This window comes from Phacochoerus africanus, chromosome 12, assembly GCF_016906955.1.
Source record: "Phacochoerus africanus isolate WHEZ1 chromosome 12, ROS_Pafr_v1, whole genome shotgun sequence".
NCBI classification, from domain to species: domain Eukaryota; kingdom Metazoa; phylum Chordata; class Mammalia; order Artiodactyla; family Suidae; genus Phacochoerus; species Phacochoerus africanus.
The window spans coordinates 65,078,653-65,105,864 of NC_062555.1; the positions used below are offsets into that span (position 1 = coordinate 65,078,653).

Genomic DNA, 27,212 nt, shown 5'->3' on the forward strand with positions numbered 1-27,212 from the left:
TTTACAGATAATCTTAGACATCATTTAATATCAAATTGTATTTTTCTAACACAACGGACAGTTTTATTAAATAAAACTTTATTGTCTACTGTTTACACTCATGTTGCTGCTGTCAAGTACAACAACTTACACAAACTCCTAGCATGAGTTACTCACTTTCTCCCCACTCAACTACAGACACTGCTGGAGCATTAGATCTTTGCTTTAGGGATTTAAAAAAAAAAAATGGGGGCATGGTGTCTTGAAAGAGACTCAAGCGACTTGTTGGCGTTGGAAGGCACAGCCGATACAGTCCAACAGCACTACCTGCTGTCACTGGGAAGGAAGGGGGATGGGAAACTGTTCATACAAGCGCTTGCTTCTGGGAACAGATGTGACACTGGTGACACTAAAAGCTGGATTTGAGGAGGAACCAATAAAAGGGGGGACGTGGGAACGGGGACACTGTGAGTTTAAAGAGTACGAACAGTGATTATATCTCAAGTACGGATTCGATATAAATGTTCCAGAACTCCTTAAATAAGCTCCAGGCTACGGGCAAGTGGCAACTGGAAGGGCGTTTATTTTCAGACGGGTTGGGGAGGGGGAGTGCTGGGATGAGTGTGCAGAACTGATCCCCGGCACCGTCTCGCCGTCACAGCTGAACACGGCGAGGCGGGTACAGCGCTTTCCAGCATCACAAGCAACACTGCGTGGATGTTTCTGACTGACTAATGTAAACTTGAGTTTTAAGGCAGCTGGTACTCATGCTGCACACGGGCTCAGCTCCGTGCCCATTTCAGACATGGGACGCTTCGCCCTGGAAAACGAACTGTGGCAGGAGAAGAGGGGGACCGCATTACTTGACAAAAACAATGCGACAAAATACCTTCCCTTTCACACACAAAGAAATATCGCAACGTTTAGAAAAACAAAGCACCCATCCCGCCAACTTCAGCCTGCTCCTTAACAAATATCTCAAAATACTGATAAATAATAGTGACTGCAAGCAGGATTCCGGTGCCAGAGCCGATGGCCCCGAGGAAGTCGGCTAAGACCGACAGGGCGCCGATGCACAAACCCCCAAACGCAGCAGCCGTGGGGATGTACCTGGAAGACAGAACCCGCAGTCAGAGGGCTGGGCGCCGGTGAGCAGCACTGACCTGTGCGGCGTGATGAATCTGGCAGCACCGATGGCGCGTCCAGAGCCACCGACAGTCACATGCGGATGGGCACTGTGCTTAATTAAGGGGACGACTGGACTTCCCGAGTTCAAGAAACCAGTTCATAGCTGAGACAGGCAATACATGATTTTTACGGAAGAAAAGGAAAAGCCACAACTGAAGTTTGAGTACTGGACTGCTTAACAGTGTTGCTGAGTGGGTAACCGTTCGCTCCCTCTAGCACAGGAAGAGTAAATTTCCAAATGCTTCCTAAGTATCAAATGATGACCTCTTCAGCAGTAACTCAACGGTGGTCACACGATCAAGTTATCTGGAGAATTGTTGAAAAATAATGGGACGGTATTTAAAGAAGGGGATGGGGAGACAAGGATGGCAGGCTGATAACCACTGAAGCTGGGCACAGGTGGACGCAGAGGTCCTCATGCCACTCTCTGCAATCTATTCTGTGTTGCAAGTTAGCAACACCAATATCTTTTCAACAAACAGTTCTAGAACACGTGGATATCCATGAGGAAGAAGGAAGCTGGACTCCCATCTCCTATCAAAAACTAGCTCACAGTGGTCACAGACCTAAACGGAAGAGGATAAATCTTTGTGACCTTGGCTTCTTAGATACAACACCAAAAGTGGCACAAAGCAACCAAAGAAAAAACTGAAAAACTGAACATCAAAATTAAGAACTTAAGCATCAAAGGGCACCACGGAGGAAGTGAAAAAAGACAACCCACAGGATGAGGCAAAGTGTTTGCACATCACACGCCTGACATGAGAGACACCCTCAAATGTTTTTACTCTTACAGCTCGGTCACAAGAAACAACCCAATTCAACATTTTTAATGAGCACAAGAACTGAAGAGAGGATTCCTCCAAGAACCTGTTCAAAGGGCTAATTAACACATGAAATGACGCTCAACATCATGACTCTTCAAGGAGAAGCAAATCAAAACCACCGTGAAAGAAAAACCAGATACCATTTCATACCACTAGGTGGCTAGAATCAAAAAGCAAGAACAAAATACCTCAATGTTTAAAAGATGGTAAAAAATTGCTTTTAATAAGTTACACCTCAATTTAAAAAGATGATAAAAAGGAGTTACCACTGTGGCTCGGTGGGTTAAGAACCCAAGTACTGGAGTTCCCGTCATGGCTCAGTGGTTAACAAATCCGACTAGGAACCATGAGGTTACAGGTTTGATCCCTGGCCTCGCTCAGTGGGTTAAGGATCTGGCGTTGCTGTGAGCTGTGGTGTAGGTTGCAGGTGTGGCTTGGATCCCATGTTGCTGTGGCTGTGGTACAGCCCAGCAGCTACAGCTCCAATTCGACCCCTAGCCTGCGAACCTCCATATGCTGTGGGAGCGGCCCAAGAAATGGCAAAAAGACCAAAAAAAAAAAAAAAACCCAAGTATCCATGAGGATGCAGGTTTGATCCCTGGTCTCGCTGAGTGGGCTAAAGGATCTGGCATTGCCACAAGCTGCGGCTCAGATCTGATGTTGCTGTGGCTATGGCTCCAATTCAACCCCTAGCCTGGGAACCTTCCTATGCCGCAGGTGCAGCCCGAAAAAGACAAAAAATAAAAAGATGATAAAAAATGAAAAGTAACTATACCTCAATTTTAAAAAACAATACAGTAAAACATAAAAAAAAAAAACCAAAAAAACCAATGCTAGTGCTGGTGAGGCTGTGCAGCAACTTCAGACGCTGCCCCTGGGAACAGAGAATGGGGTGGCCACCCTACGAGAGTCTGGCAGCTCCTCAACGTGATCAACAGAGTTCCTAAATGACCCAACAAGGCCGCTCCAAGAGAAATGACAGCATAGGTCCACACGCAGCTTGTACAGGTATGTTCGCAAGAGCATTATTCGTAAGAGCCAAAGAGTGGAAACAACCAACACTTCCATCAACTGACGAAATGAGTCAACAAAGCACGGTAATCCATACAATGGCATAAAATGCACAAATAACAGATAAACCTGGAAAACATGATGCGAAGTAAGAGAAGATATTCACAAAAGATCACATACAGTAACTCCATGCCTATGAAATGTCCAGCACAGGCAAATCCAAGAGACTAAAGAAAAAGCTGGAGGCTGAGAGGTAGGAGGGGCCGGGATGTAGCTCATGGGTCCAGGGTTTCTTTCTGGGCGGTGAAAAGGTTCTTAAAACTATATTGTAACGATTGCACACTTAATACACTGAAAAAAATCCGCTAAACCATATACTTCACACAGTAAATTTCTATCTCAATAAAGCTGTTATCAAAAAAACAAAAAACTGAGGCCTAGCAGCCACCCAGGACCAAACACATCCCAATTCCTAGAGGTGGGATATCAGATTTTTTTTTTTTAAGTTCCTAGGTGACTTGACATGCAGCCAGCCAACAGTGAGAACCTCTGACCTATGTATGTAGCATTTTAACAATGGGCTGAGCAGTGATGGGCACACAATTTCAATTAGAACAATAATTCAGGTGTCAATTTTGACGTGATGAACAATTCAGTTCTGTGTCAAATTCTGGTTCTTTTGTGTTAAGTAGGGGAAAAATGCCTCAAATGTGAATCTAGACAAATTACAACATTTGACAATAAATGGAAAACCGGGTACCTGTGCGTGTAAGGCACACACTCTCCCATCAGGACGCAGCCTCAGGCCTCACCTGTTGAGCTCGTGAACCATGGAGGTGTCCCTGTGGCCCCTCATCACCATCTGCTGTTCCTTAAGCTGCTTCGCCACCTGCGAAGAGAAAAGGTTTCCAAAGCAATCTCAGCCGCTTCACCGTCCACCGTCCGCCAGGCTCTGTGGGAGGCGGGAGGCAGGCGGAGACCACCCCATTCCCTGCGGCTGAGCTGCTGCACAAGCACGTCACCCCGACCTGAAGCCAGTGCTTCTCAGTCTTTGCTAATTGCCAAGGAGAGCACAGATATTAAGGAGTTAGCCTTTCTCAGGCAGGGCTGACTCTGGAGAGTCACAAACTACTGTAACATAGAAGAATTTTTCACTTTCCAGGAACTAGTTTTTAACTCCTTGGAGGTAATACTTCATGAAAAAGTATGAACTAGAATTTAAATTATAAAACTAATTACACGTATCAGTTACCATGAAAAATTACGAATTTTCTTTCATTTTCAAATAAACCAAATACTTACATCTTTGGCGGAGGAACCAGACACCTCTATCCAGGTCTTAGAAAAGAAGGCGCAGGACCCCAGCATGAAGATGATATAAACCACCACGTGGACAGGGTCCTCGAATATGGCGCCCATGGACTCCGGGGGGGACAGGTAGTAACAAAGCCCCCCCACTGGGTAAGACCGAGCAGGACCTCCCCCGCTGACATCCTACAGAACAAGAATAAAAAGGACAAAGCGTCACATTTTTGCGACTTTTGAAACTCCTGGAAGCTCCCTGTCGCACAGCAGGTTGAGGATCCAGCATTGCTGCTGCTGTGGCACAGGTCACAACTGCAGTGCAGGTTTAATCCCTGCCCTGGGAACTTCCACATGCCATGGGTACTGGGTACAGCCAAAAAAAATTAGGACAATGTTTTAAGCTCAAAGCACCTACAACTAATGATTCCATGTAACTTAAGGATTTGCTTTTGTGTCTAATATCTTTACTCCTTCAAAATTATACAGTATCTATTACATAAAAGACACTGTGACTACACTATTAACAGAAGAGCGATTTTTAGAAAAACATAATACATCTACAAGAAGAATCCTTCTCTTCCTAAAGCTGGGAACGTGATGACATTTACACTGATCTCTGATAATGTTCAGAATCTGAAATCCTCTGAACTATTTAAGAGTAAGCACAGATTCTTTCACTTCTGAGTTTCTATTAAGAATGCAATCGGAGTTCCCGTTGTGGTGCAGTGGTTAACGAATCCGACTAGGAACCATGAGGTTGCGGGTTCGGTCCCTGCCCTTGCTCAGTGGGTTAACGATCCGGCGTTGCCATGAGCTGTGGTGTAGGTTGCAGACGCGGCTCGGATCCTGCGTTGCTGTGGCTCTGGCGTAGGCTGGCAGCTACAGCTCCGATTAGACCCCTAGCCTGGGAACCTCCATATGCCGTGGGAGCGGCCCAAGAAATAGCAGGAAAAAAAAAAAAATGTAAATAAAAGTTCAGGGCCATGAAGGGTGGGGAAGCAATTTTGAGTTGCAATGATCAAAATGTCTGTTTCCTAAATTTACAATTTCCAAATGATTCCTTTACTGTGTCCCTGGAGTCACTAATATCAGAAGCACTGTTTACAGACAAATTTAACTTCCCAATAATTCTCATTTAAAAAAAAAAAAAGTCTTACTCAGCCATAAAAAAAGAACAAAATCATGCCATTTGCAACAACAAGGGTGGAACTAGAGACTTTCATACTAAGTGTAGTCCGTCAGAAAGAGAAATACCATATGACGCCACTTATATCTGGACTCTTAATATGCAGCACAAATGAACCTTTCCACAGAAAAGAAACTCATGGACTTGGAGAACAGACTTGCGGTTGCTGGGGGTGGGAGGGTGGGGACTGGGATGGACTGGGAATCTGGGGTTAACATATGCAGACCATTGCCTTTGAAGCAGAGAAGCAATGAGATCCTGCTGGGTAGCACTGGGAACTATCTTGCCACTCAGGATGGAATGTGATGGAGGATAATGTGAGAAAAAGAATGTGTATATATATGTGTGTGTGACTGGGTCACTTTGCTGTACAGTAGAAAATTGACACAACACTGTAAACCATCTATATGGAAAAAAAATCAAAATCATTAAAAAAAATTTTTTTAATCTCGTTAAGATCCAACACAATCTATATACAACCATTCAGTGCAATCGCTGCTGTAAAATTCTCATAGTAATTATTACTGCCAGACCATCAGCTCACGTGTGGAGGGACCCTCCCCTCTCCACAGGTAATCAGGTTTCTGGTAAATGAATGGAAAAGGAGCACAGCTGACCGCTGAACCACGTGGGGCTTACGGCACCGACCCCACACACAACTGAGAAATACACACAGAGCTTACAGCCGTGCCTCTGTATAAACGGCTCCTCCCTCCGTATCCAAGGTCCTGTGTGGCAGGATTCAACCTGCTGCGGACCGTGTGGAACTGAAGTATTTACTACTGAACAAAATCTGCACCTAAATGGACCCGCGCAGCCCATATGCCACAGCTGTGGCCCTAAAAAGAAACTTAAAGATATGTCATTACAACTTACAATGCAAAAGGCAGCATATTGAGACAAATGCACAGAATAAGCCCCATGTTTCAGGAATGATGAAAACATATTTTTGGGGGAAATACAAATTCTAGAATTACATATTCTGCAAAACATAAGGATCTTAGTTTTCACTAATCTCCTAATTTTCAAGGAGAAAACTACCCCTTGGTCAGGTGAAAGAATTTACGTCAATCAAAATTCAATGCCACGGTAACTCACAACACTGGGAGTTCCCGTTGTGGCACAGCGGAAATGAATTCAACTCGGATCCAGGAGAATGCTGGTTCCATACCTGGCTCGGCTCAGTGGGTCGGGGATCCAGCATTGCCCTGAGCTGTGGTATAGGTTGCAAACACAGCTCTGATCCTGCGCTGCTGTGGCTGCGGTGTAGGCCAACAGCTGGAGCTCCAACTCAGCCCCTAGCCTGGGAACTTCCATATGCCGGGGGAGGGGGGGGGTGCGTCCCTAAAAAGCAAAAAGAACAAAAACCACACCACAATCCCAATGAGTGAGGCTGGATTGCTATAAAGCTGTTGTGAGGAAGAGGATCTAAAAGAGGAGGCAAAAACTTCCTAGATTCTATTTCTAGCAACTCTATTCTCTCTTCAATCTAGTAATTGCAGGCGTTCCCATCATGGCACAGCATAAATGAACCCGACTAGGAACCATAGGGTTTGATCCCTGGCTTCGCTCAGTGGGTTAAGGATCCAGCGTGGCTGTGGCTGTGGTATAGGCCGGCAGTTGTAGCTCTTACTGCACCCCCTAGCCTGGGAGCCTCCACATGCCACAGATGGGGCCCTAAAAAGCAAAAGAAAAAGAAAGAAGATCTAGTAATTCCATGCCTTTCTCCAGCTAATCACCCACTAGTTTACTGCCACTGAGGCCATGAAAATCAGCAGGGGAGGCAGGAGAGAATGATTTCAGTATCAATATAATCAGCAAATACCATCTTTGGAAAAAAACACTCTAGGCAATAGTGGAATAAGATTACAAAGCAGGGAACCACTTTCCTTTTTCTTTTTTTTTTTGGGCACACCGGCAGCACACAGAAGTTCCTGGGCCAGGGATCAAACGCACACCACAGCAGAGACAATGCCAGATCCTTAACCACTAGGCCACCAGGGAACTTCTGGGGAATTCCACTCATAACCGCAACCGTGATTTTAACCTGGAAGGAAACTCAAAGGAGATGTGAAAATGAATCCTAGGTGTAAAATAATAAAAAGAACTTGGCTAGAGGTTCCTGTTGTGGCTCAGTGGGTTATGAACCCGACTGATATCCATGGGTTTGATCCCAGGCCTCACTCAGTGGATTAAGGATCTGACATTGCTGTGGCTGTGGTGCAGGCTGCAGACTCGGCTCAGCTCGGATCCTGCGTGGCTGTGGCTGTGGGGTAGGCTGGCAGCTGCAGCTCCAATTCGACCCCTAGCCTGGGAACAGCGGCCCTAAAATAAAAAGTACTTGGCCAAAAATCTTAGTTTTACCCCACACATACAGCTTTACAACGCTTCCAAATAGATAATAAACCGTAAAGGAATCTGAAAATGTTAAAGCAACTGCTTCGACTGTGGCTCCTCCCTTTCGGTTAAAAATATAAGCATGAAATGCAAATTACAATGCATGTGAATACTGAGAACAAACCATAAAATACTCACAGCCCACTGTCCCAGCAAATTGACTAAAAAATTGCCACTAAATCGAACGGACAGCATCTGGGAGATGACATACAGGTTGGACACGAGGGCCGACTGCAGGATGATGGGGATGTTGGACGTGTAGAAGAGCTTGATGGGGTAGCTGCTGTACTGCCCTCGGTACCGCGCCGACTTGATGGGCAGGTCCACACGGAAGCCCTGAGGAGGGAAGGGCAGACGCGGGTCACAGGAGCCGCAGGCCGGCAGGACGCGGGCGAGGCTGACGCCAAGACGCGTTCCCGTCCACACCGACGCCCGCAGAGAGGCATCCTCCTCTCGGCCTAACCACTGCCATTTGGTACCGTAGAGACCCAGCAGCGGAATCATCTGCTGAAGCAGATTTGCCCACACTGGCTTGTTGGCGCGAACATCTCAGACGGCATCCTGGTCTCGCGGAGCCAAGTAAAAATCCACACCCCCCGACTTCAGCCAGGACAGGAGACTTACCTGAAAGTAGATAACGACAGCAAACACAAAAACCGTAGCAATGAGGTTCATGAGATTGGGCAAATTCTGACGGTAGAAAGCCTCCCGTAAAGCTCGAACTTTGTCTGTCCTGGTGGCCAGGAGATGAAAGAGGGCAATGACGGCCCCCTCAAACTCCGTACCTGAGAAGGGGAGACGGAAGTCAGCCGCAGCCTCATCACGCACAGTCGTCCCCAAAGTCACGACACGTAACCCCAGAGCTCCAGGACCAGGCAGAAAATACGAGGCACAGTAAGTCATCCACGTTTGTTTCGCGATACGCCCACGTGTGGAGCCTCTCCAAGTCCTTACCTCACTGGGGCAAGGAGATTTTTTTTTTTTCTTTTAGCATAAATCTGAAGTTTTCTCAAGAGACTATTCTTGATGAAAACAGGAAAAGGTGAACGGACTAAAGCAACTACTTCACTCAGAACAACTCGCCTGGCCTTTCGGTTCGGGAAGGGAAGGACTCTGAGGGGGCAGGAGAGCGGAGGTGGGGAGAAGCAGCAGCAAAGCAGAGAGCGCTGTCTGTTCCTCTGCGGGCTCGCCCTTAAGTTCAGTTTACCAAGTACGTCAGTCACCATCCCTGCTACTTTCTAAGGCTGGGACCAGGTTAGTTGTTAACCATTACAAATCCTGGATGGCAGTTGAGAGAAGCAGAGATGGGTAAGGCACGACAAGGAAATAGTTCAAAATTGAAGTGCTATTACAAAGCCAAGGAGAACAGCTGCAAAAGTACTGGTGCTCCCTGATGGTGCAAACAGAAATAGGTTTTCGTCTGAAAAGTTTCACCCACTCTCGTTTCAGCCCTCTAGGAATGCTGAAATCAAAGTCAGTACTTCCGCAGCAATGGCTTAGGCAGATAAAGTTTTTTAAATGCTTGCAACCACTGAAATTTTAAGTGAGCAGAGGCTACATTTTAGATAGTCTCCTTGCTGAAGTAGTATTTCCTACTTCACTGATCTCTGCTCATCGGCCTTGGAACAATCAGCATCCGAGGCCGACCGGGACGGCAAGGCACCACCTCGTGTTCCTCTCAGCGCACATCCAGCGGGACCCGTGCAGGTGCAGCCGCGTGCACTGTACCTCGGCCAGTGTTAATGGTGGTGGGACTAAAGGCCTTCCAGACAATGGTCTCACAGATGTTGGTGGCAATAAAGAGGGAAATACCAGACCCCAAGCCGTAACCCTTCTGTAGCAGCTCATCTAACAGCAGCACAATCAAACCAGCAACAAACAACTGTGGGGAAAGAAAGGCAAGTAAGCTGAAGCCAGAATACACTCGAGAAAGGGGAGGGTGAACATCATTGACTACGTTGAAATCCCAGCATTCTCAACACTTAAAACCCAACGGCTGCAAAATCACGGTTAAGGACCCTCGGAGTCTGGAGTTCCTGTCGTGGCGCAGTGGTTAGCGAATCCGACTAGGAACCATGAGGTTGCGGGTGTGATCCCTGACCTTGCTCGGTGGGTTAAGAGAGGTCAGGGATCGAACCCACACCTCATGGTGTTGCCGTGAGCTGTGGTATAGGTTTCAGATGTGACTCGGATCCCGAGTTGCTGGGGCTCTGGCGTAGGCCGGCGGTTACAGCTCCGATTGGACCCTTAGCCTGGGAACCTACATATGCCGCGGGTGCGGCCCCGAAAAGACAAAAGACAAAAAAAAAATTGACATTCTGAGTCTTTTAACCCAGTTTAGTCTAGTGGGAGGCCAATTCTGCAAATCAGAGGATTGGAAATGTCGTTATATTATAATGCAGACTGTGACTTTCAAAGTATATTTTCATTTCTCTCACCATGTTTGAAAATAAGGACTACTGAAAAGCACACAAAAACAGAAACATTCACAGTTGTAGTATTTATGACAGCAAGAAACTGAAACCGTTCTAAACGGCTCTGAGTAAGTGAAAGGCCAAATGAACTACGAAGCAGTAACAAGAGGTAATTTTATAGGCCATTAAAGGAAAAGTATGTGAACTATGTTGGTATATTTTTAAGTATTACATATTTATATGTTGATTCGATATAAAATATATAGAATGTCAAAAATAGAGACAAATGTGTACAGATTAAAACAATGTACAAATGCATTTGATACATCCAATGACAAAAACCGAAGAAAAATCTGAAGGCATCTAAGGGTCAGCAGGTTCTTAAGCTCATAATTTTTTTTTTTTTGATAAAAGCATACTAACTTTACGTGAAATCAAAAGTTTTTCATTTTCCTCTTTCCTCAGACATTTCAGTAAAAGTGTTCATAAAAATAAGCCATCAGCTTGCAAGTGACCTCTGTGGTCATGACTCCTTTCCTGCACTTCGGTCACTAATGAGGATGGGAATAAAATGTCCCCAGTCGGCAGCTGTCCCCACTTCAAAGACAGCCCCTCCTCCAGAAGCTGGGAGACGCTGCTTCCATCCCTCCCAGCTCTCAGGCTCACACAGCCCACCCCGTGCGCCCTGTTAAGAAAGAGAGAAAACTACAGGGCACCACTTGAAGCACGCTTACCTTACAGTGTTTGCTTTTTTTTTTTTTTTGTCTTTTTGCCTTTTCTAGGGCCGCTCCCGAGGCATATGGAGGGTCCCAGGCTAGGGGTCTAATCAGAGCTGTAGCCACCGGCCTACACCACAGCCACAGCAATGCAGGATCCGAGTCGCATCTGTGACCTACACCATGGCTCACGGCAATGCCGGATCCTTAACCCACTGAGCAAGGCCAGGGATCGAACCCACAACCTCATGCTTCCTAGTCGGATTCGTTAACCACTGCGCCACGACGGGAACTCCTACAGTGTTTTAAGTGTCATTTCAAGGCTGTACAGAACCTAACTTGTCTATTCCCATTCTTTTAGTTTGACTTTCAATGGACTGTAAAAAAAGTAAAATCCTCAAAACTTCTAAGAGAGCTCAGGAATCCTTTACTGTTTGGAAACCACGTTTAACAATTTGACAAGATAAAAGACAAGTTAGGACTTAACTACTGAGGTTTTATCTTGACCACAATTACGTAACAAGTACATACTCCCCATCATAAATACCGAAGCCCTCCCTGGACAGCACAGAACCGCGGTCCACGGACGGACCATCAGCCAACCATGAGGCGTTATCGCGGGCTTTTGATGAACTGACCTGTCCAAGATCACACAGGCAGCTCTGAAACAATAGGAGCTCCCCAAACCCCTGCTCCCACCATCAGACTAGAGAGTGATTCGTCTTTATCTGGTGAAAATCAAACTCATGCTTTTCTAATTGGACAAAGGAATTTTAGAGAAATCTAAATAGGAAGTAACTTCCATAATTAAAGGAATAAGATAAAAGCGTGCATGCCTATGAGGGGAATGAGACAGCAGAAGTGACAGCCCCTCACTGAATAGAACAGTGGTAAAAAAAATGAATACCAACTGCGTGCTCTTCCAGAAAACTACCTAAGAGTCCATTAAAAATGCCTCTCCTGGTCAAAAGACAAAATATTTCCATTTTATTAGAAACGTCCTAGGATATGCGATGTGTGTCAGTGATGCCTGAGAAATACCTCAGCAATCCCATTCTCCTTGTTCTGAATCATCCTGGCTAAACCAGCTCCTTACTACAACTTGCTTCCTACTAGGATTTCCTATTAAAAAAAAAAGAGAGACGGTCAACGACGCAAGTCTGAAATGGTCTAATTTCTCTCTTTCTGCATATATGTGTATATAGAACTATTACTAATAAAGTTGTGTTTTAGTTTCAACAATTTTTCTGACCTTGATCCTCTGACCACTAAAAAAAAAAAAAGCAGTTTTCTAAATTAATCCGAATTTCATAGAGTGTATAAGAGCCATTTCCAAGATAATCAGGACTCTAGATGTTGAGTGTTTAACTTAAACCTCTTTTCAAAACTCCAGTACATAACCATTAACTTAAGTACAATCCATACTTGGGCAACTTCTCTAAATTATTTTTAAGGATTACATTCGAGAAATAGCTTCCACACTATACATATTTTGGAGTTCTTGTTGTGGCTCAGCGGTAACGAACCCAACTAGTATCCATGAGGACATGGGTTCGATCCCTGGCCTTACTCTGTTAAGTATTCAGCATTGCTGTGAGCTGTGGTGTAGGCTGAAGATGGAGCTTGGATCCCTCGTTGCTGTGGCTGTGGTGTAGGCCAGCAGCTGCAGCTCCAATTCAACTCCCTACCCTGGGAACTTCCATATGCCACAGATGCAGCCCTAAAAGCCAAAAAAAAAAAAAACCAACAAATTTTACATATTTTAAGATACTTAGTAGAGCAAAAATTATGTTGGCCTTTAAAAATCCCATTCTATGAGTTCCCGTCGTGGCTCAGTGGTTAATGAATCTGACTAGGAACCATGAGGTTGCAGCTTCGATCCCTGGCCTCGCTCAGTGGGTTAAGGATCTGGCGTTGCCGTGAGCTGGGGTGTAGGTCACAGACGAAGCTCAGATCCCGAGCTGCTGTGGCTGTGGCGGAGGCTGGAAGCTACAGCGCCGATTAGACCCCTAGCCTGGGAAACACCATATGCTGAGGGTGTGGACCTGGAAAAGACAAAAAAAAAAGACCAAAAAAATAAATAAAATAAAATAAAATAAAATAAATTAAAAATCCCATTCCAAAGTATCCATTTCAAAAAATCCAGACTATATATATGTATGTTTATATGGTATTTCATAGACTGTAAGATATTATTATTTGTAATGCCATTGTTTTGTGTACAACTAAGAAAAAAATTACTGCCAATTAAACTATGACAATAGGGGTAGTTTCCTTTGTGGCTCAGTGGTTAACAAACCAACTAGGATCCATGAGGACACGAGTTCGATCCCTGGCCTTGCTCAGTGGGTTAAGGATCCAACATTGCCATGAGTTGTGCTGTAGATCGCAGACATGGCTCGGGTCCCGTGTTGCTATGGCTGTGGTGTAGGCCAGCAGCTATAGTTCCGATTCCACCCCAAGCCTGGGAACCTCCACATGCCACGGGTGCGGCCCTAAAAAGCAAAAAACAAACAAACAGACAAAAAAAAATCAAAACAAACAAAAAAAACAACTATGACACAATAACTTATTACACAGAATTTTTATTTTCCATGTATTAAAAGTTTAGACTTAGATGTTTATCATCTAACTTGTTCTTCCTATGCATTTGTTTACATACAATTTCATTTCAATAATAAATCACAGTGGGTTGTTGGAAGACTTCAAACAGCCACTGAACTCAATGACATGTTATATAAACAGCAGTTAAACTCAGTGGCATGACATGGTTACACGCCACATATAACCAGCTGATGAAATGATATAAACGGCTGTGACCGGCTGACACGCACAGGCAGGCATCGACTACCATCAGGACTGCCACCTGGCCGAGGGCAAGTGCCAGACACTATCGCCTCGCCAAGCACCCTGACCTCAAGAGTCAACAAAATGGGAAAAGGTGCATCTTAGAGCCTGTGCTGTACGGCTGAGCCATGATGCTTTTATTACACGTCTGTGGGGCTACTCCAGTAAATTTTAACTTCTTATAGCAACACCATTTTATAGACTTTACTTCAATAATGAACATACTCCAATTAAGTAAAATGATTTCAAAGGTTAAGAAAAGCCATCTATCCACCGCCTGAGGAAAGGTTACAAGAGGAAGAGGGACGCAACCGTTGTCTGCATGTGTACGACGCACTTCTTACCTGAATGATGATCAGGAGGCAGATGCCGGCGCCCATCTCGGCAGGGTCCCCGTACATGCCCGTCATGACGTACACGATGGCCTGGCCGATGGTGATGATCATGCCAAACACTGACAGAGACGGGGAGAGGAGGACATGCTCACAGCCTCAGAGCAAGAGACGGGAAAACCTGCTTTCCCACCGAACTCGTCTGTTTGGAAAAGGTTCTTTAATTGTATTAATGCTCACGTTTCTGGGCTCCGTTGAATAGGGCTCTATCTTTGGGTGTATCTCCAACTTCAATGATTTTGGCTCCAGCTAACAACTGCATAATCAAACCAGATGTTACAATTGGGGAGATACCCAATTCCATTAAAGTTCCTACAAAGGAAGTGGAAAGCAATAAATAATCCGTAGTAAACCCAATGCAGATTAATTCAGAAACATCCCAGTCCTTAATTATGTCTACTGAAATACATGCTTAAATGTTAACACACAAATTTTCATTCCTTAAACATTAATTGCTAAAGACTCATTTATTAACACAACCTGCAAACAATGCATTGAGTCAAAATTACTATATAGACTACAAAAATTTAAGTTTCTGTACATTCTAGACTTAATTACTTTTTTTTTTTAGTCATGCCTGCGGCATGCAGAAGTTCCCAGGCCAGGGAATGAACCTGCACCACAGCAGTTACCCGAGCAGCAGTGGCAATGCTGGATCCTTAACCCACCAAGCCACCAGGGAACTCCTAAACTGAAATTCTTAAAGAAATCCTTTGAAAGCATCATCCAGGATTTCTGTCCAAATAACCATCTTTAAATGTACTAATGTAAATTTTATTTTAGTGCACAATTTAAAAATTACATACTAAGCCCAAAAATTAAATACCAAATTAATTTTAAAAATTATATTTAAGCATATTTGTGACTCTAATTCAAAATCTAAAATTATAAAGTCATCAAATTCAACATTATAAAATAGTGGCATGGGAGTTCCCATTGTGGCTCAGTGGTTAACAAACCCAGACTAGGAACCATGAGGTTGTGGGTTCGATCCCTGGCCTCGCTCAGTGGGTTAAGGATCCAGCATTGCCATGAGCTGTGGTGTAGGTCGCAGATGAGGCTCAGATCCCATGTCGTGTGGCTGTGGTGTAGGCCGGTAGCTGCAGCTCCGATTCAACCCCTAGCCTGGGAACTTCCGTATGCCGCAGATGCGTCCCTAGAAAAGACAAAAAAATAAGAATAAAAAATAAAATAAAATAGTGGCATGAAAAATGTTAATGACATAGTGGGTAGGAAAAAACATTCAAAAATTATATATACAGTTTGATTTCATTTAAGTGGAAGATCATTCCCTGTTATTTTAGTTTGGTTATCAAGATGTCTGTATTATTATCTGATTTTTATTCTTTTTATTTGCCTCTCTCCATTTTCTAAGCTTTTCTTTCTTTTTTTTTTTTGTCTTTTTAGGGCCGAACCCGAGGCATATGGAGGGTCCCAGGCTAGGGGTCTAATCGGAGCTAGAGCTGCTGGCCTACACCTCCTGAGTGAGGCCAGGGGTCAAAGCCGAAATCTCAAGGTTCTTAGTTGGATTCGTTTCCACTGCGCCACGACGGGAACTCCTCCAAGTTTTTCTTTGCAGAAAGTATGCATTACACTTTTAGGAAAAAAATAAGAAAGCCAAACACACCAAGTGTGTAAGGTAATATGAAAAAACTAAGAAACTGGCCAAGACCACGTTTCCACTGGTGATTCTGTCACATCACAACTTTAAATCCTGGCTTATATAAATAATGGAAAGGTGCCCTCCATATGAAAAAAGATTCCATCTGCAAAGGATTCTTCTTACCTTCTCAGAGGATTTCTCAGCGGTAAAAGATAAAAACACGTCTTACTGTTAAAGCCAAGAAAGAGGCAGGAAGGTACATTTCTTTTTATATGAAATCACCAAAATTTATAACTGTCAAATGGATCTAAGTCCAAAAACTAATCCAATCAAGCTTTAATGAACAGTTCATCTAGGAAATACGGCACTTCAGTTCAGCAGGGAAAAGCATAAATGGACCTCGGCTAATAACTGGCCATTTATAGAAAATTAAGCCTAGATACCTTAACTCATGACTTACATCAAAATCAAGGCCAGGTATTTAGAAAAATTAGCCATAAAAGACAAAAAACAAAAGTACTAGAAGGGAGTATGCTTATAATCTTATAAAAGCCTTCCTAAGTACGACAAAATACCGAAAAGCCACAAGGAAAAAGACGGATGATGTGATTAGATACAACCATGAAAACTCCAAGTGGCAAAAGACAGAATAGTTTAAAATATTCAAACATGTATGACAAAGAGCTCGTATCTCTAAGAGGCAAAGAATTCCTAACAATGAATTTTATTTAAAAAAAATTTACAGCCATACCCACAGCATATAAATTTCGAGGCGAGGGGTCGGAACTGGAGCTGCAGCTGGCCACAGCAACACCAGATCCAAGCCGCATCTGCGACCTATGCCGCAGCTTCCTTAACCCACGGAGCGAGGTCAGGGATCCAACCCGCATCCTCATGGACACTAGTGGGGTTCTTAACCCACTGAGCCATCTAACAGGCACTCCAGAAAAGAATTTTAAAATGAGCAAACAGCAAAACTAAAATAAGACAAATACTGTATGACATCACTTGTGTGTAGAATCTAAGAAATACAACAAACTGGTGACTATAACAAAAAAAAGAAACAGACTCACAGAACGAACTAGAAGTTACAAGGGCAGGGAGGGAAGAAGGCAAGGGCAATATGAGGGTGAGGCAGGGTGTAAGACAGGCTCAAGAATGTATTGTACGACATGGGGAATATAGCCTAACCCCCCCAAAACAGAAAAATCATGAGATAAATGGGAGTTCCCTGGTGGCACAGTGGGTTGAAGATCTGGCATTGTCACTGTAGTGGCTCTGGTGACTGTTATGATGCAGGTTCAATCCCTGGCCCAGGAACTTTCACATCCCACAGGCAAAGCCACTCCCAATAATGGTCTTTCTCAGGAAAATACCAAGTATATAGGAGGAACCAGAGCCCCCAAATCTGTACTAGGTCACCGGGCAACTCTAAGCACAGCTGACTGGGTCTGGTGCAAATCCTGGTTAAGCTGGAATCCAGAACTGAGTCAAAGAACCACACTGAGCTCCAAAACTGCCCGGCTCTTTCTCCCCAAAGCTCGCTTGTTCTACCTCCTCTTTGAATTCCAAAAAATAACTAGTATCCTTCCAGTAAATTCCATTTTTGCGTTTAAACTGGCCAGTAATTGCCTATGACTTCTAACAAGTCCACTCACAGAAGAAACACAAATATTCAATAAAAATGTAAGATAATATTCAAGCTCACCAACACACAAAGAAATACAAATTAAATAACAGATAGCAGCGTGTGCCTGTCTGACAAAGTCTAAAGGATAACTATGACCACTGCTGGAAGAGAAATGGTCATTCTCATACACCATAGCGGAGTGTGTAAAATACTTCAAAACTCTCAGAAGAAAACTCAGCAGTATCTCAAGTAACGTTCCTTGTCAACAAACAGTCAAAATTCTAGAAATCTATTCTATTAAAAATTTATAGGGAGTTCCTCTGTGGCTCCGCAGGTTAAGGATCTGGCTTTGTCACTGGTGTGGCACAGGTTCAATCTCTGGCTCAAGAACGTCCACATGCCACAGGCATGGCCAAAAACAATTAAAAATAAAAAAATAAAATTCATAGGAGGGGAGGTCCCTGGTGGTCTACTGGTTAGGATCCAGCACTTTCACCACTGTAGCCATGGCTGAATCCCTGGTCTGGGAACTGAGATCCCATGTCAAGCTGTTGCACACTGTGGCCAAAAAATAAAAAATAAATAAAATAAAAATGTATAGGAGAGTGTGACAGTATTCATGGTAGCATTGGTTATAATGATATAAAATTGGGGGAAAAACACTGAATGCATGACAGAAAACCCTAAGAGAACCATTCCTAGAGCACACTGCCTGCCTTGTCTAGCTTTATCATCTGACTCCTGGATTCATCTGCAGCATCACGTCCCACCACACCCCCCCTTCCTTATTTTCTTTGAGCCACACCATCCTCCTCATTGTTCTCAGAACATAGGAAGTATAGCTGCACCTCAGGGCCTTTGCACTTGCTATTCCCTAGAACACTCCTCCCCAGATCTTCACACAGCCTCCTTTCTCATGTCTGGCAGGTCTCTGCTCAAATGTCCCTTCTTTCTCCCAAAATATACGTCCTGTAGAGTGTACCACCCAAAACAGAAAGTGACTCCACAACAAAAGGAACACTGTCTTGATCACAACTCTAATATCAGCACTCAACACAAAGCTCTACTCACAGTAAGGACTCCACAAATACCTGATGAATGGATGATTACATAAATCGAGCATATCCATATATCAGAATGGTATATGGCCACTCAGTGAAACAGCTTATCCAGCATATTAAGTAAACACACCACGGAGCAGAATAGTTACATAGTAGATTTTATTTTTCAGTTTAAAAAAAAACTATAGGGAGTTTCCTGGTGGTCTAGTGGTTAGGATTCAGCACTTGCACCACTGTGGCCCAGGTTCAACCCCTGGCCTGGGAATCAAGATCCCAGGTTAAGCTGCTGCATACTGCGGCTGAGAAAAAAAGCTCTTATTAAAAAAAGGTATAGAAATTCATGTATGTGAATATATATGCAGAGAAAAATCTGGATGGATATTCACTGATGTGCTGTCCTCCCAGGAGTAACCCCCAAGAAGTGAGACTTTCATTTTCAGCTTTATGCAAATCTGAAATGTTGGCGCATTTCCTTTATAACAAATACAACTTTTTTTTTTTTTTTTTTTTTTTTTTGGTCCTTTTAGGGCCACACCAGTAGCATAAGGAGGGTCCCAGGCTAGGGGTCCAATCGGAGCTGTAGCCGCCAGCCTATGTCAGAGCCACAGCATCGCACAATCTGAGCCACGTCTGTCTGTGACCTACACCACAGCTCACGGCAAGGCTAGATCCTTAACCCACTGAGCAAGGCCAGGGATCAAACCCATGTCCTCGTGGATACTAGTTGGGTTCGTTACCAATGAGCCATGACAGCAACTCCAAATACACAGTTTGTGATTATTTACACGTTGGTCGCTTCTCCTAAGCGTGAGTTTCTTTTACCACATGATCCCTCCCCACAGACATCAACAAGTAGTGGTTCCCACCTCTTCGTGTCTACGTGAGGTCAGCACTAGCGTGCAGGCAAGAGAAAAGCACCCACCTCTGTTGGATGCGAGAATAACTCTCATCCAGTAGAAAGGATCTGCAGAATCTGACGACATGATTCCAAACAGGGGTATCTATAGATCACATAAAATATTTTACAAAAACGCAGTACATAAGTTAAATTTGAACTTAATTTATAAGGCATTCACTCAATATTCGCAATACTTAAAAAACACTCCATCTCATGTTCTGTAACAAAACAAACACATCTTAAAAGTAAAGTGTTTTAACGAAAATAAAAGCAATGCAGACAGTTCCTGCCATGGCTCAGCAGTTAACGAACCCAACTAGCATCCAGGAGGATGCGGGTTCGATCCCTGGCCTCGCTCAGAAGGGTAAGGATCTGGCATTGCCGTGAGCTGTGGTGTAGTCCGCAGATGCAGCTCGGATCCCACACTGCTGTGGCTGTGGTGTAGGCCAGCAGCTGTAGCTCCAATTAGACCCTTAGGCTGGGAACCTCCATATGCCTCAGGTGCAGCCCTAAAAGGACAAAAGACCAGGAAAAAAAAAAAAAAAGTTCCAGAAGATCCTGCCAGCAATTTTAAACAGTCCCTCTGAAAAAATAAAAATAAAAAATAAACAGTCCCTCTGGTCAACCTAAACCTCTTTAGACAGCTGACTTTATTAGCTGGGTTAGCAAAAGCAAGAAGCACAGACATCTTATGCACGCTCTATAGCTGCAAACACTCTTCGCCTAATGTGACAGATGGGGAGGAGGTAAGTCATTGCATAAAAACCAGTTAACACGACAGGACAGCCCGTACCACCACACTCCCTAAGCTGGGAAGAGATCAATCAAACCCCTTTCCTTAAATGACCTCACAGAGACAGCCATTAGGTCCACGATTAGATGCTTTGTGGGGTTATAAACACGAACAAGGCAGCCCCCCTCCCCTAAGTAATGAGATTCCCCCCTTTCCTGTAGTCGACGGATCACCAAACTCAGTGTCTAACTTATTCCTCCTCCTAAGTTCCACAGCTACGGGACCACGTCCAACAAGAGCTGGACAACAGAACCATGGTTTTTTTTTTGTTTTTTTTTGGCCACACCCATGGCTTATGGAAGTTCTGGGGCCAGGGACTGAATCCAAGTGGCAGCTGCAACCTGCACCACAGCTGCAGCAATGCCAGATCCTTAACCCACGGTGCCAGGCTGGGGATCAAACCTGCACCTCTGCAGCAACAACACAGCAGGCACCCCAAAAGCTATTTTCTATGACTCCCCAAGTTGCAAATGTTCAGACAATTCCCTATATTACATAAAATAATCAGTTTCAGCCTGACAAAACACAGTGTGCACTTCAGAAAAAACAAGCATTCCAGGCTTGAATGGAAACAGTGAACCAGTCAAATGGACACACACAAAACAGGATTGGGGATCTTCAAAGCAAACAAGCTCTTTCTGGGCTAAGAGGGCAAGCCGTGATTAACTGAACAGAATTTCCCTCCCCAACGCCTAAGAACACATGTCTTTCAAAACATGTAAAATAGGGAGTTCTCTGGTGGTGCCCGGGGTTCAATATCCAGCGTGGTCTGTCCCTGCTGTAGCTTGAGTTGCCGCTGTGGCGCAGGCTGGATCCCTGGCCCCAGAACTTCCACATGCTGAAGGAGAGGCCAAAAAAAGGAAAAAACAAAAAGAACACACGTGTCAAGTAGTAAAAGCTAACGAATATTTTAAAATCTAAAGAAAAATAACCTGTAAAGCAGCCCAACAAGAAAAGGGCTCGTAAGTGCTCCTGTTGTGGTGCAGTGGGTTAAGAATCCGACTCAGGTCTTGGAGGAGGCAAGGGTTCAAACCCTGGCTTGGTGCAGTGGGTTAAAGGATTCAGCATGTGGCAGCTGTGGTGTAGATCACAGCTGTGGCTCAGATGCAATCCCTGGCCCAGGAACTTCCATATGCTATGGGTGCAGCCACAAAATTAAAAAAAAAAAAAAAAGAAAGAAAGAAAAGAAAAGGGATCATAAACTTGATGGTCACAGGTGGGGAGAAACAGCAGACAAATGAGGACGAGAGAGACTCATCATGGGAGTTCCCACTGTGGCTCAGCAGGTTAAGAACTAGTATCCATGAGGATGCGGGATTGACCCCTGGCCTCACTCAGTAGGTTAAGGATCCCATGTTGCCATGAGCTGTGGTGTAGGTTGCAGACACACCTCAGATCCAGTTTGGCTGTGGCTGTGGCACAGGCCAGCAGCTACAGTTCCGTTTGAACTGGGACCTTCCATATGCCACAGTTGCAGCCCTAAAAAGCAAACTAACAACATTGTAAATCAACTATTCTTTAATCAAAAGTAATTTTTAAAAAAACGATACCCAAAATAACTATTATTTTAACTAAAGGTTTCTCGGGAGTTCCTGTCATGGTGCAGCGGAAGCAAATGTGACTAGGAACCATGAGGTTGCAGGTTCAATCCCTGGCCTTGCTCAGTGGGTTAAGGATCCGGCACTGCCTAAGCGTGGTGTGGGTCGCAGATGTGGCTCAGATCTGGTGTTGGCTGTGGTGTAGGTCGGCAGCTATAGCTCTGGTTGGACCCCTAGCCTGGGAACCTCCATATGCTGCGGGTGCGGCCCTAAAGAGACAAAAAACAACAAAAAAAAGTAAGTTTCTCAAGTTCTAACCAACCAAGACCTTAGAAAAGTACAGACATTTGTCTAATGTTTGGTTACATACCTGGCAACACACCAAGAAGATGAAGAGAGTTATAGCAGTCCACAGAACCTTCTCTCTAAACTGGATCTGCACCACAAAACAAAGAATGATCAATCAAAACCAAAGTAGCAAATATAAAGCAAAAATCCATACCAGAGCATAACCCACATTCCTCATCACGACAAGCTCCTGTTATTTACTATTAAAATTTACCACTACTCTCACTCTAGTTAGTAGCAGCTAACAAAAGAGCTAAACTTCTCAAACATCTTTCTTAACTTTTCCAAGAATTAAGTAATTTAAACACATGCAGGAGTTCCCATCGTGACTCAGTGGTTAACAAATCCGACTAGGAACCATGAGGTGGCAGGTTCGATTCCTGGCCTTGCTCAGTGGGTTAAGGATCCGGCGTTGCCATCAGCTGTGGTGTAGGTCGCAGACGAGGCTGGGATCTTATGTTGCTGTGGCTGTGGTGCAGGCCGGCGGCTACAGCTCCGATTCGACCCCTAGCCTGGGAACTTCCATATGCCGAGAGAGTGGCCCAAGAAATGGCAAAAAGACCAAAAAAAAAAAGAAAAAAAAAGTAAGCACATTCAGGCCTCAATGCGTTGTACCGTGTTAAATGAAAATGAAAAGGATGAAAAGACACGTCCAATATGCAGGCATTACAGCTAACACTGTACTGTGCAAAGTGAGGACTGCCTGTAACACTCGTATATCAATGTTTCACAGCATACGAAAAGCTAGAATTTCTTGCAGTGCCTGACCTGTAACTAGAATAATTATTTTTATAATCTCATAGCAATAAAAAAGGAAATATACTTCTAAATAAAACAATAAATTTAACAAAAGTTTTACTTATCTCTTTCCATTCCCTATTTTGGGTAATTTCATGAAAAACAGAGAGTATGGTAGAAGAATGTCTCAGATCTGGTTTGGGATTAACAGTATTTCTGGAATTGAAATGCCTCCGCTCCAAAAATGTACAATGATGAAGGAACAATCTAACGCCGTCACAATATCTTCCGAGTGCACCTCTGTGATTTTCCTTTGGATGGAAGGAATCCAGAAATGGGAGGGACACACCTGCACAGCCGCAATCCATTTATGGGAAACAGCTGTACTCATCACAGTCGACCCCATTTAAAAAAAAACAAAACTGACCCAAGAGATTGGATCATTCCTAGTGCGATGGATCATGACAGACAGAATGTGGAATCTTATCTAACACACAGGCCAAAAAAATGCCTGCTTTGGAAACGGCAAAACTTAGAGTCTTTTTTTTTTTTTTTTAATGACTGCACCCATGGCATATGGAAGTTCCCAGATCAGGGAATGAATCCGAACCACAGCTGTGACCTACGCCTCAGCTGCAGCAACTCCGGATCCTTTAACGCACTGCACCTGGTGGGGACAGAACCCTTGCCTCCTCCACCGCTGGAGCCACTGCAGTAGTGTTCTTAACCCACTGCAGCCCAACGGGAACTCCAAGAACAGTCACTTCTGAAACCACAAGATACAGCATCTAGATTGAAAAGGTCTGTAAATAGTTTTATTTACTCTGTGCCTCTCGCAAAGGAGGAGGATCAGGTGATATTTTTCTAATTACAACCAGAAAAAGGTTGGGGAAAATCAATCAATCTAGCTAGTTTAACAGCATAGGTCATTTAGCGACCCTCTATACTACTAAAATATCATACTTACTTTCCTTTCAGGTTTCTGAATTTCTGGTAGAACGGCACAGAAGGGTTTGATAACTTCTAAAAATTTGACTGTTAAAATAAATAAATAAATATCCTTATTACAAAGCTTTAAAAAAAGAGACGTATCTTTTTACAGAATCAAATACAAAGGTTCTCTTTTACGGCAATCCATCCCAACCTCATCCCCCAAAAGAATTAATCATGATGGTCTCCATTTCAAATCTATGAGGAAGGAGAAATAATTCAAGGGACAAAAGAATCCAAAAGGTTTAAGGGCTGATCAGTAGAAGCAGAGTGATGCGACGATCCTGGTGCCACAATTTTGCTTTCTCATGCTGGAATCCCAGCTCTTTAATATATGCAAAAAAGGGGATACTATCCCTACACCAAAAAGAGCAAACCCAGGCCACCCACAAGCCCATACACCACAGAAGGAAACAGGACAATCAGAGGGGGAAAGTCCAACAGGAAATGGGCTGAAACTGCAGGGCCGACTGCATCTGGGACTGAAAACACACCGTGATGCACAAGTGAGAAACATCACGGCACCACCTTTTATAAACAGGTTTTTAAAACACTGTATTCAATCTCTACTTCATTTCCTTAGGTCACTATTCACTGCGGGTCGCTCTCCCACCTAAGGACCTCTCAGCCCTTGTGCAGTCATCAGCCCAGGTAAGGACAATGACACTTCATTAGAAAGTACTGTTTTCCCAGACAACTCGTACTATATAAAAGATCATTGAAGGTTCTTTAAGGCTAGGCACTCTCTTCTGGCATGGCTTGAGTCAAGTCCTGCCAAAGAACTGGAGGATGAAAATGACAATTCCTCAGCCTTTGCCAGTGTCTGCAATGTCCAGAAACACAAGAAGCCACAACGAGCTATTAGCGGTGGTCATCTTCCCTCACAAACACGGGATTCTGTTCACTGACATCACGAAATTGTTTTACACCTGACACGCGGAGTGACACCTGAGCAGTTAGCCAAAAGGGGACTCTACACTCTTGCTATAAAACCTCCCAAAATGATGGCAGCCACTGATGTCTGGCAGAAGAATGCCGAAAATGCTCATGGGCGGGTGTGTGTCAGCCACGTACCATTTCAGATGATTTTGAAAGTAAATGTGAATTATGGAAAGCGTTCATCTCTAATGCGGAACCAACGTCAATCCCATCAGGAAATGTCCTGGAATCCCCGTCCCCCCTTTTCGTTCCCATTTCAACCACGTGCCCTCCCAGGTTTCTTGGCTTATGATCACATGCGTTGGCGTGTTCAGGTTCAAGCAATGCTTTTGTCTGCCACTTGTCTACTCCTGTGTTGCAAAATTTAACCCTTTATACTGAAAATTCAAGCCCAAGTGTCGCCCCTACTTCCTTCCTAGCTTCCCCAAATGTCTCCTAGTTGGCTGGCCAATGGGTGCACAGCTTGGGTTTGCGGTAATCCATTCATCCAACAATCACCCGAACAGCTATGTAAGAATATTTGTGAAGATACGTGGTGTTGAGTTCGGGAGACGGCCCTCAAAAGATCCCCATTATACAAGGCCTTGTCCCCAAAGCTTATATGCCCTTATGCTGAGTTTTCAGTAAATGCTTACAGAATGACTTAAATACAAAATTTAAGGAAAATGCTATACCACCAACCTCCTTTCCTCGACTACAACACACGCCATGCATCGCTTTTAAAAAAATGAAACAAATCAGGGAGCTTCACTCATCACAACTAACATACCAAGGAAGGGTGACTTGGGAATAAAAATATGAGTTTCCAAAACCCCTGAAAAATTAACAGTGGTCCAGATTTCGCCCGGTTGCCTAACTCCCCGCCCCCGAAACCAATGGCCTCCCCGCGCGGTCCTCCGCTCCTCGCCACCCACTGAACTTAGATCCTGGGCCTCCAGGTCGGGTCCCTGCAACTGGCCTGGCGAGGCCTCCCACTGGCGGCGCCTCGGCGGAGGTCCCCAACCCACGCCCTCCGCAGCTGCCCGGCGCAGCCCGCGCCTCCCCGCCCGCGGGCCGGACGACGCCAGGGCGGGCGCCAACCCCACTCCCGCGGTTCGTCGGCGCCCGCGCCCCCGGCGGGAGCCTCGCCGCCGCTACTCACTGCCCATGGCGGCGGCTGCGGTGGCCCGGCGGGGCCCAGCGGCCTCGGAGCGGCCTTAGCTCGGGTCCCGCGGCTGGGGCCTCGGCGCCAGCTCCCGACGCGCTCCGGCCAGCCCGGCACAGGCTCCGCCCCGAGCCACGTGACACGCGCCCTGCCCCGCCCCCCGACGAGGCGCTGGCCGTTGGCCGCTGGTGCGCTGACGTCACCGCGTTGCCATGGCCACCGCCGGCGCTCCCGAGGGCGTGCTCACGCGGGGTCCTGGAGCAGGGAAGCTCTGTGAGGCTACAGCAAACCAGGCCTTCACGCTGGGAGCACGTCTCCGAGCTCAGTGTCCAGCAAGGGTCATCTCTTTGCCAGCCAGAGCGGCAGCCCCAGGAACGCAGGCCGGATTCGATCCCAAGGCCTGAAACAGCAGCCCCTAGAGCCAGCGTCACCCAAACTTTTTATTTTGCTTCCAAATTATTGGAACCTCTAGGAAGTTTTCAGAAACTTGGGACATTTTGTCCAAGTTAATAGCTTCTGAACGCTCCACTATCTCCCTCTTACACTCTACACTCTTTAGCTTCTCCGAAATAGATCAGAATTTTGTCCCTCTGGACTAATCCCTTTTGTCCCCTCCCATACAGCATAGTATAAAGGAAAGCAATACAGCCTTAAAAATCTGCTGGCGTCACATTTTTAATTCTTTTATTTATTTATTTATTTATTCGCATCTTTAGGGCCGCACCCGAGGCATATGGAGGTCAAATCAGAGCTACAGCTGCCACCTACACCACAGCCACGGAAACACCAGATCCGAGCTGCGTCTGCAACCTTCACCATAGCTCACAGCAATGCTGGATCCTTAACTCACTGAGGGAGGCCAAGGATGGAACCTGCGTCCTCATGGATGCTAGTCAGGTTTGTTAACCGCTGAGCCCTGATGGGAACTCCTAATTCCTATTTCTTTTTTTTCTTTCTTTTTTGTCTTTTTGGAGCCACACCGGTAGCACAAGGAGGTTCCCAGGCTAGAGGTCTAATCAGAGCTATAGCTGCTGGCCTACGCCACAGCCAGAGCAACGCCAGATCTGAGCTGCGTCTGCAACCTACACCACAGCTCACACAAGGCCACATCCTTAACCCACTGAGCGAGGCCAGGGATCGAACCCACAACCTCATGTTTCCTAGTTGGATTCATTTCCACTTCGCCATGATGGGAATTCCTCCTTACTCAAATTTCAAACCCCTGTGATCTAACTTCTGCTCTAACACCTGATGAAACAAGCAACTTC

General features: G+C 45.0%; 1 protein-coding gene across 2 annotated transcripts; it reads right to left on the bottom strand.

The window, feature by feature from the left end:
• Positions 1–26,059, bottom strand: SEC61A2 (SEC61 translocon subunit alpha 2). 2 transcript variants are annotated; one of them, XM_047754778.1, is made up of 12 exons: positions 25,942–26,059; positions 23,839–23,906; positions 22,156–22,221; positions 19,479–19,557; positions 14,443–14,574; positions 14,215–14,324; positions 9,622–9,775; positions 8,518–8,678; positions 8,032–8,229; positions 4,308–4,499; positions 3,818–3,894; positions 1–1,089 (listed from the first exon to the last, which is right to left on the bottom strand). In XM_047754778.1, the coding sequence occupies exons 1-12, from the start codon at positions 25,946–25,948 to the stop codon at positions 903–905; spliced, it is 1,431 nt and encodes a 476-aa protein (XP_047610734.1). In that variant the 5' UTR covers positions 25,949–26,059; the 3' UTR covers positions 1–902. The 2 variants fall into 2 exon arrangements, with proteins under 2 accessions (XP_047610734.1, XP_047610735.1); XM_047754779.1 differs by lacking the exons at positions 19,479–19,557; positions 23,839–23,906; positions 25,942–26,059.
• Between the last annotated feature and the right edge of the window lie 1,153 nt (positions 26,060–27,212).

Excerpts from the sequence above, each read along its gene's own strand:
- SEC61A2 (XM_047754778.1), bottom strand. Across the intron at positions 8,679-9,621 it reads CACCATTAACACTGGCCGAG|GTACGGAGTTTGAGGGGGCC; the intron begins GTACAGTGCACG and ends TCCCCTTCTCAG. Across the intron at positions 8,230-8,517 it reads CTGTCGTTATCTACTTTCAG|GGCTTCCGTGTGGACCTGCC; the intron begins GTAAGTCTCCTG and ends TTCCCTCCTCAG.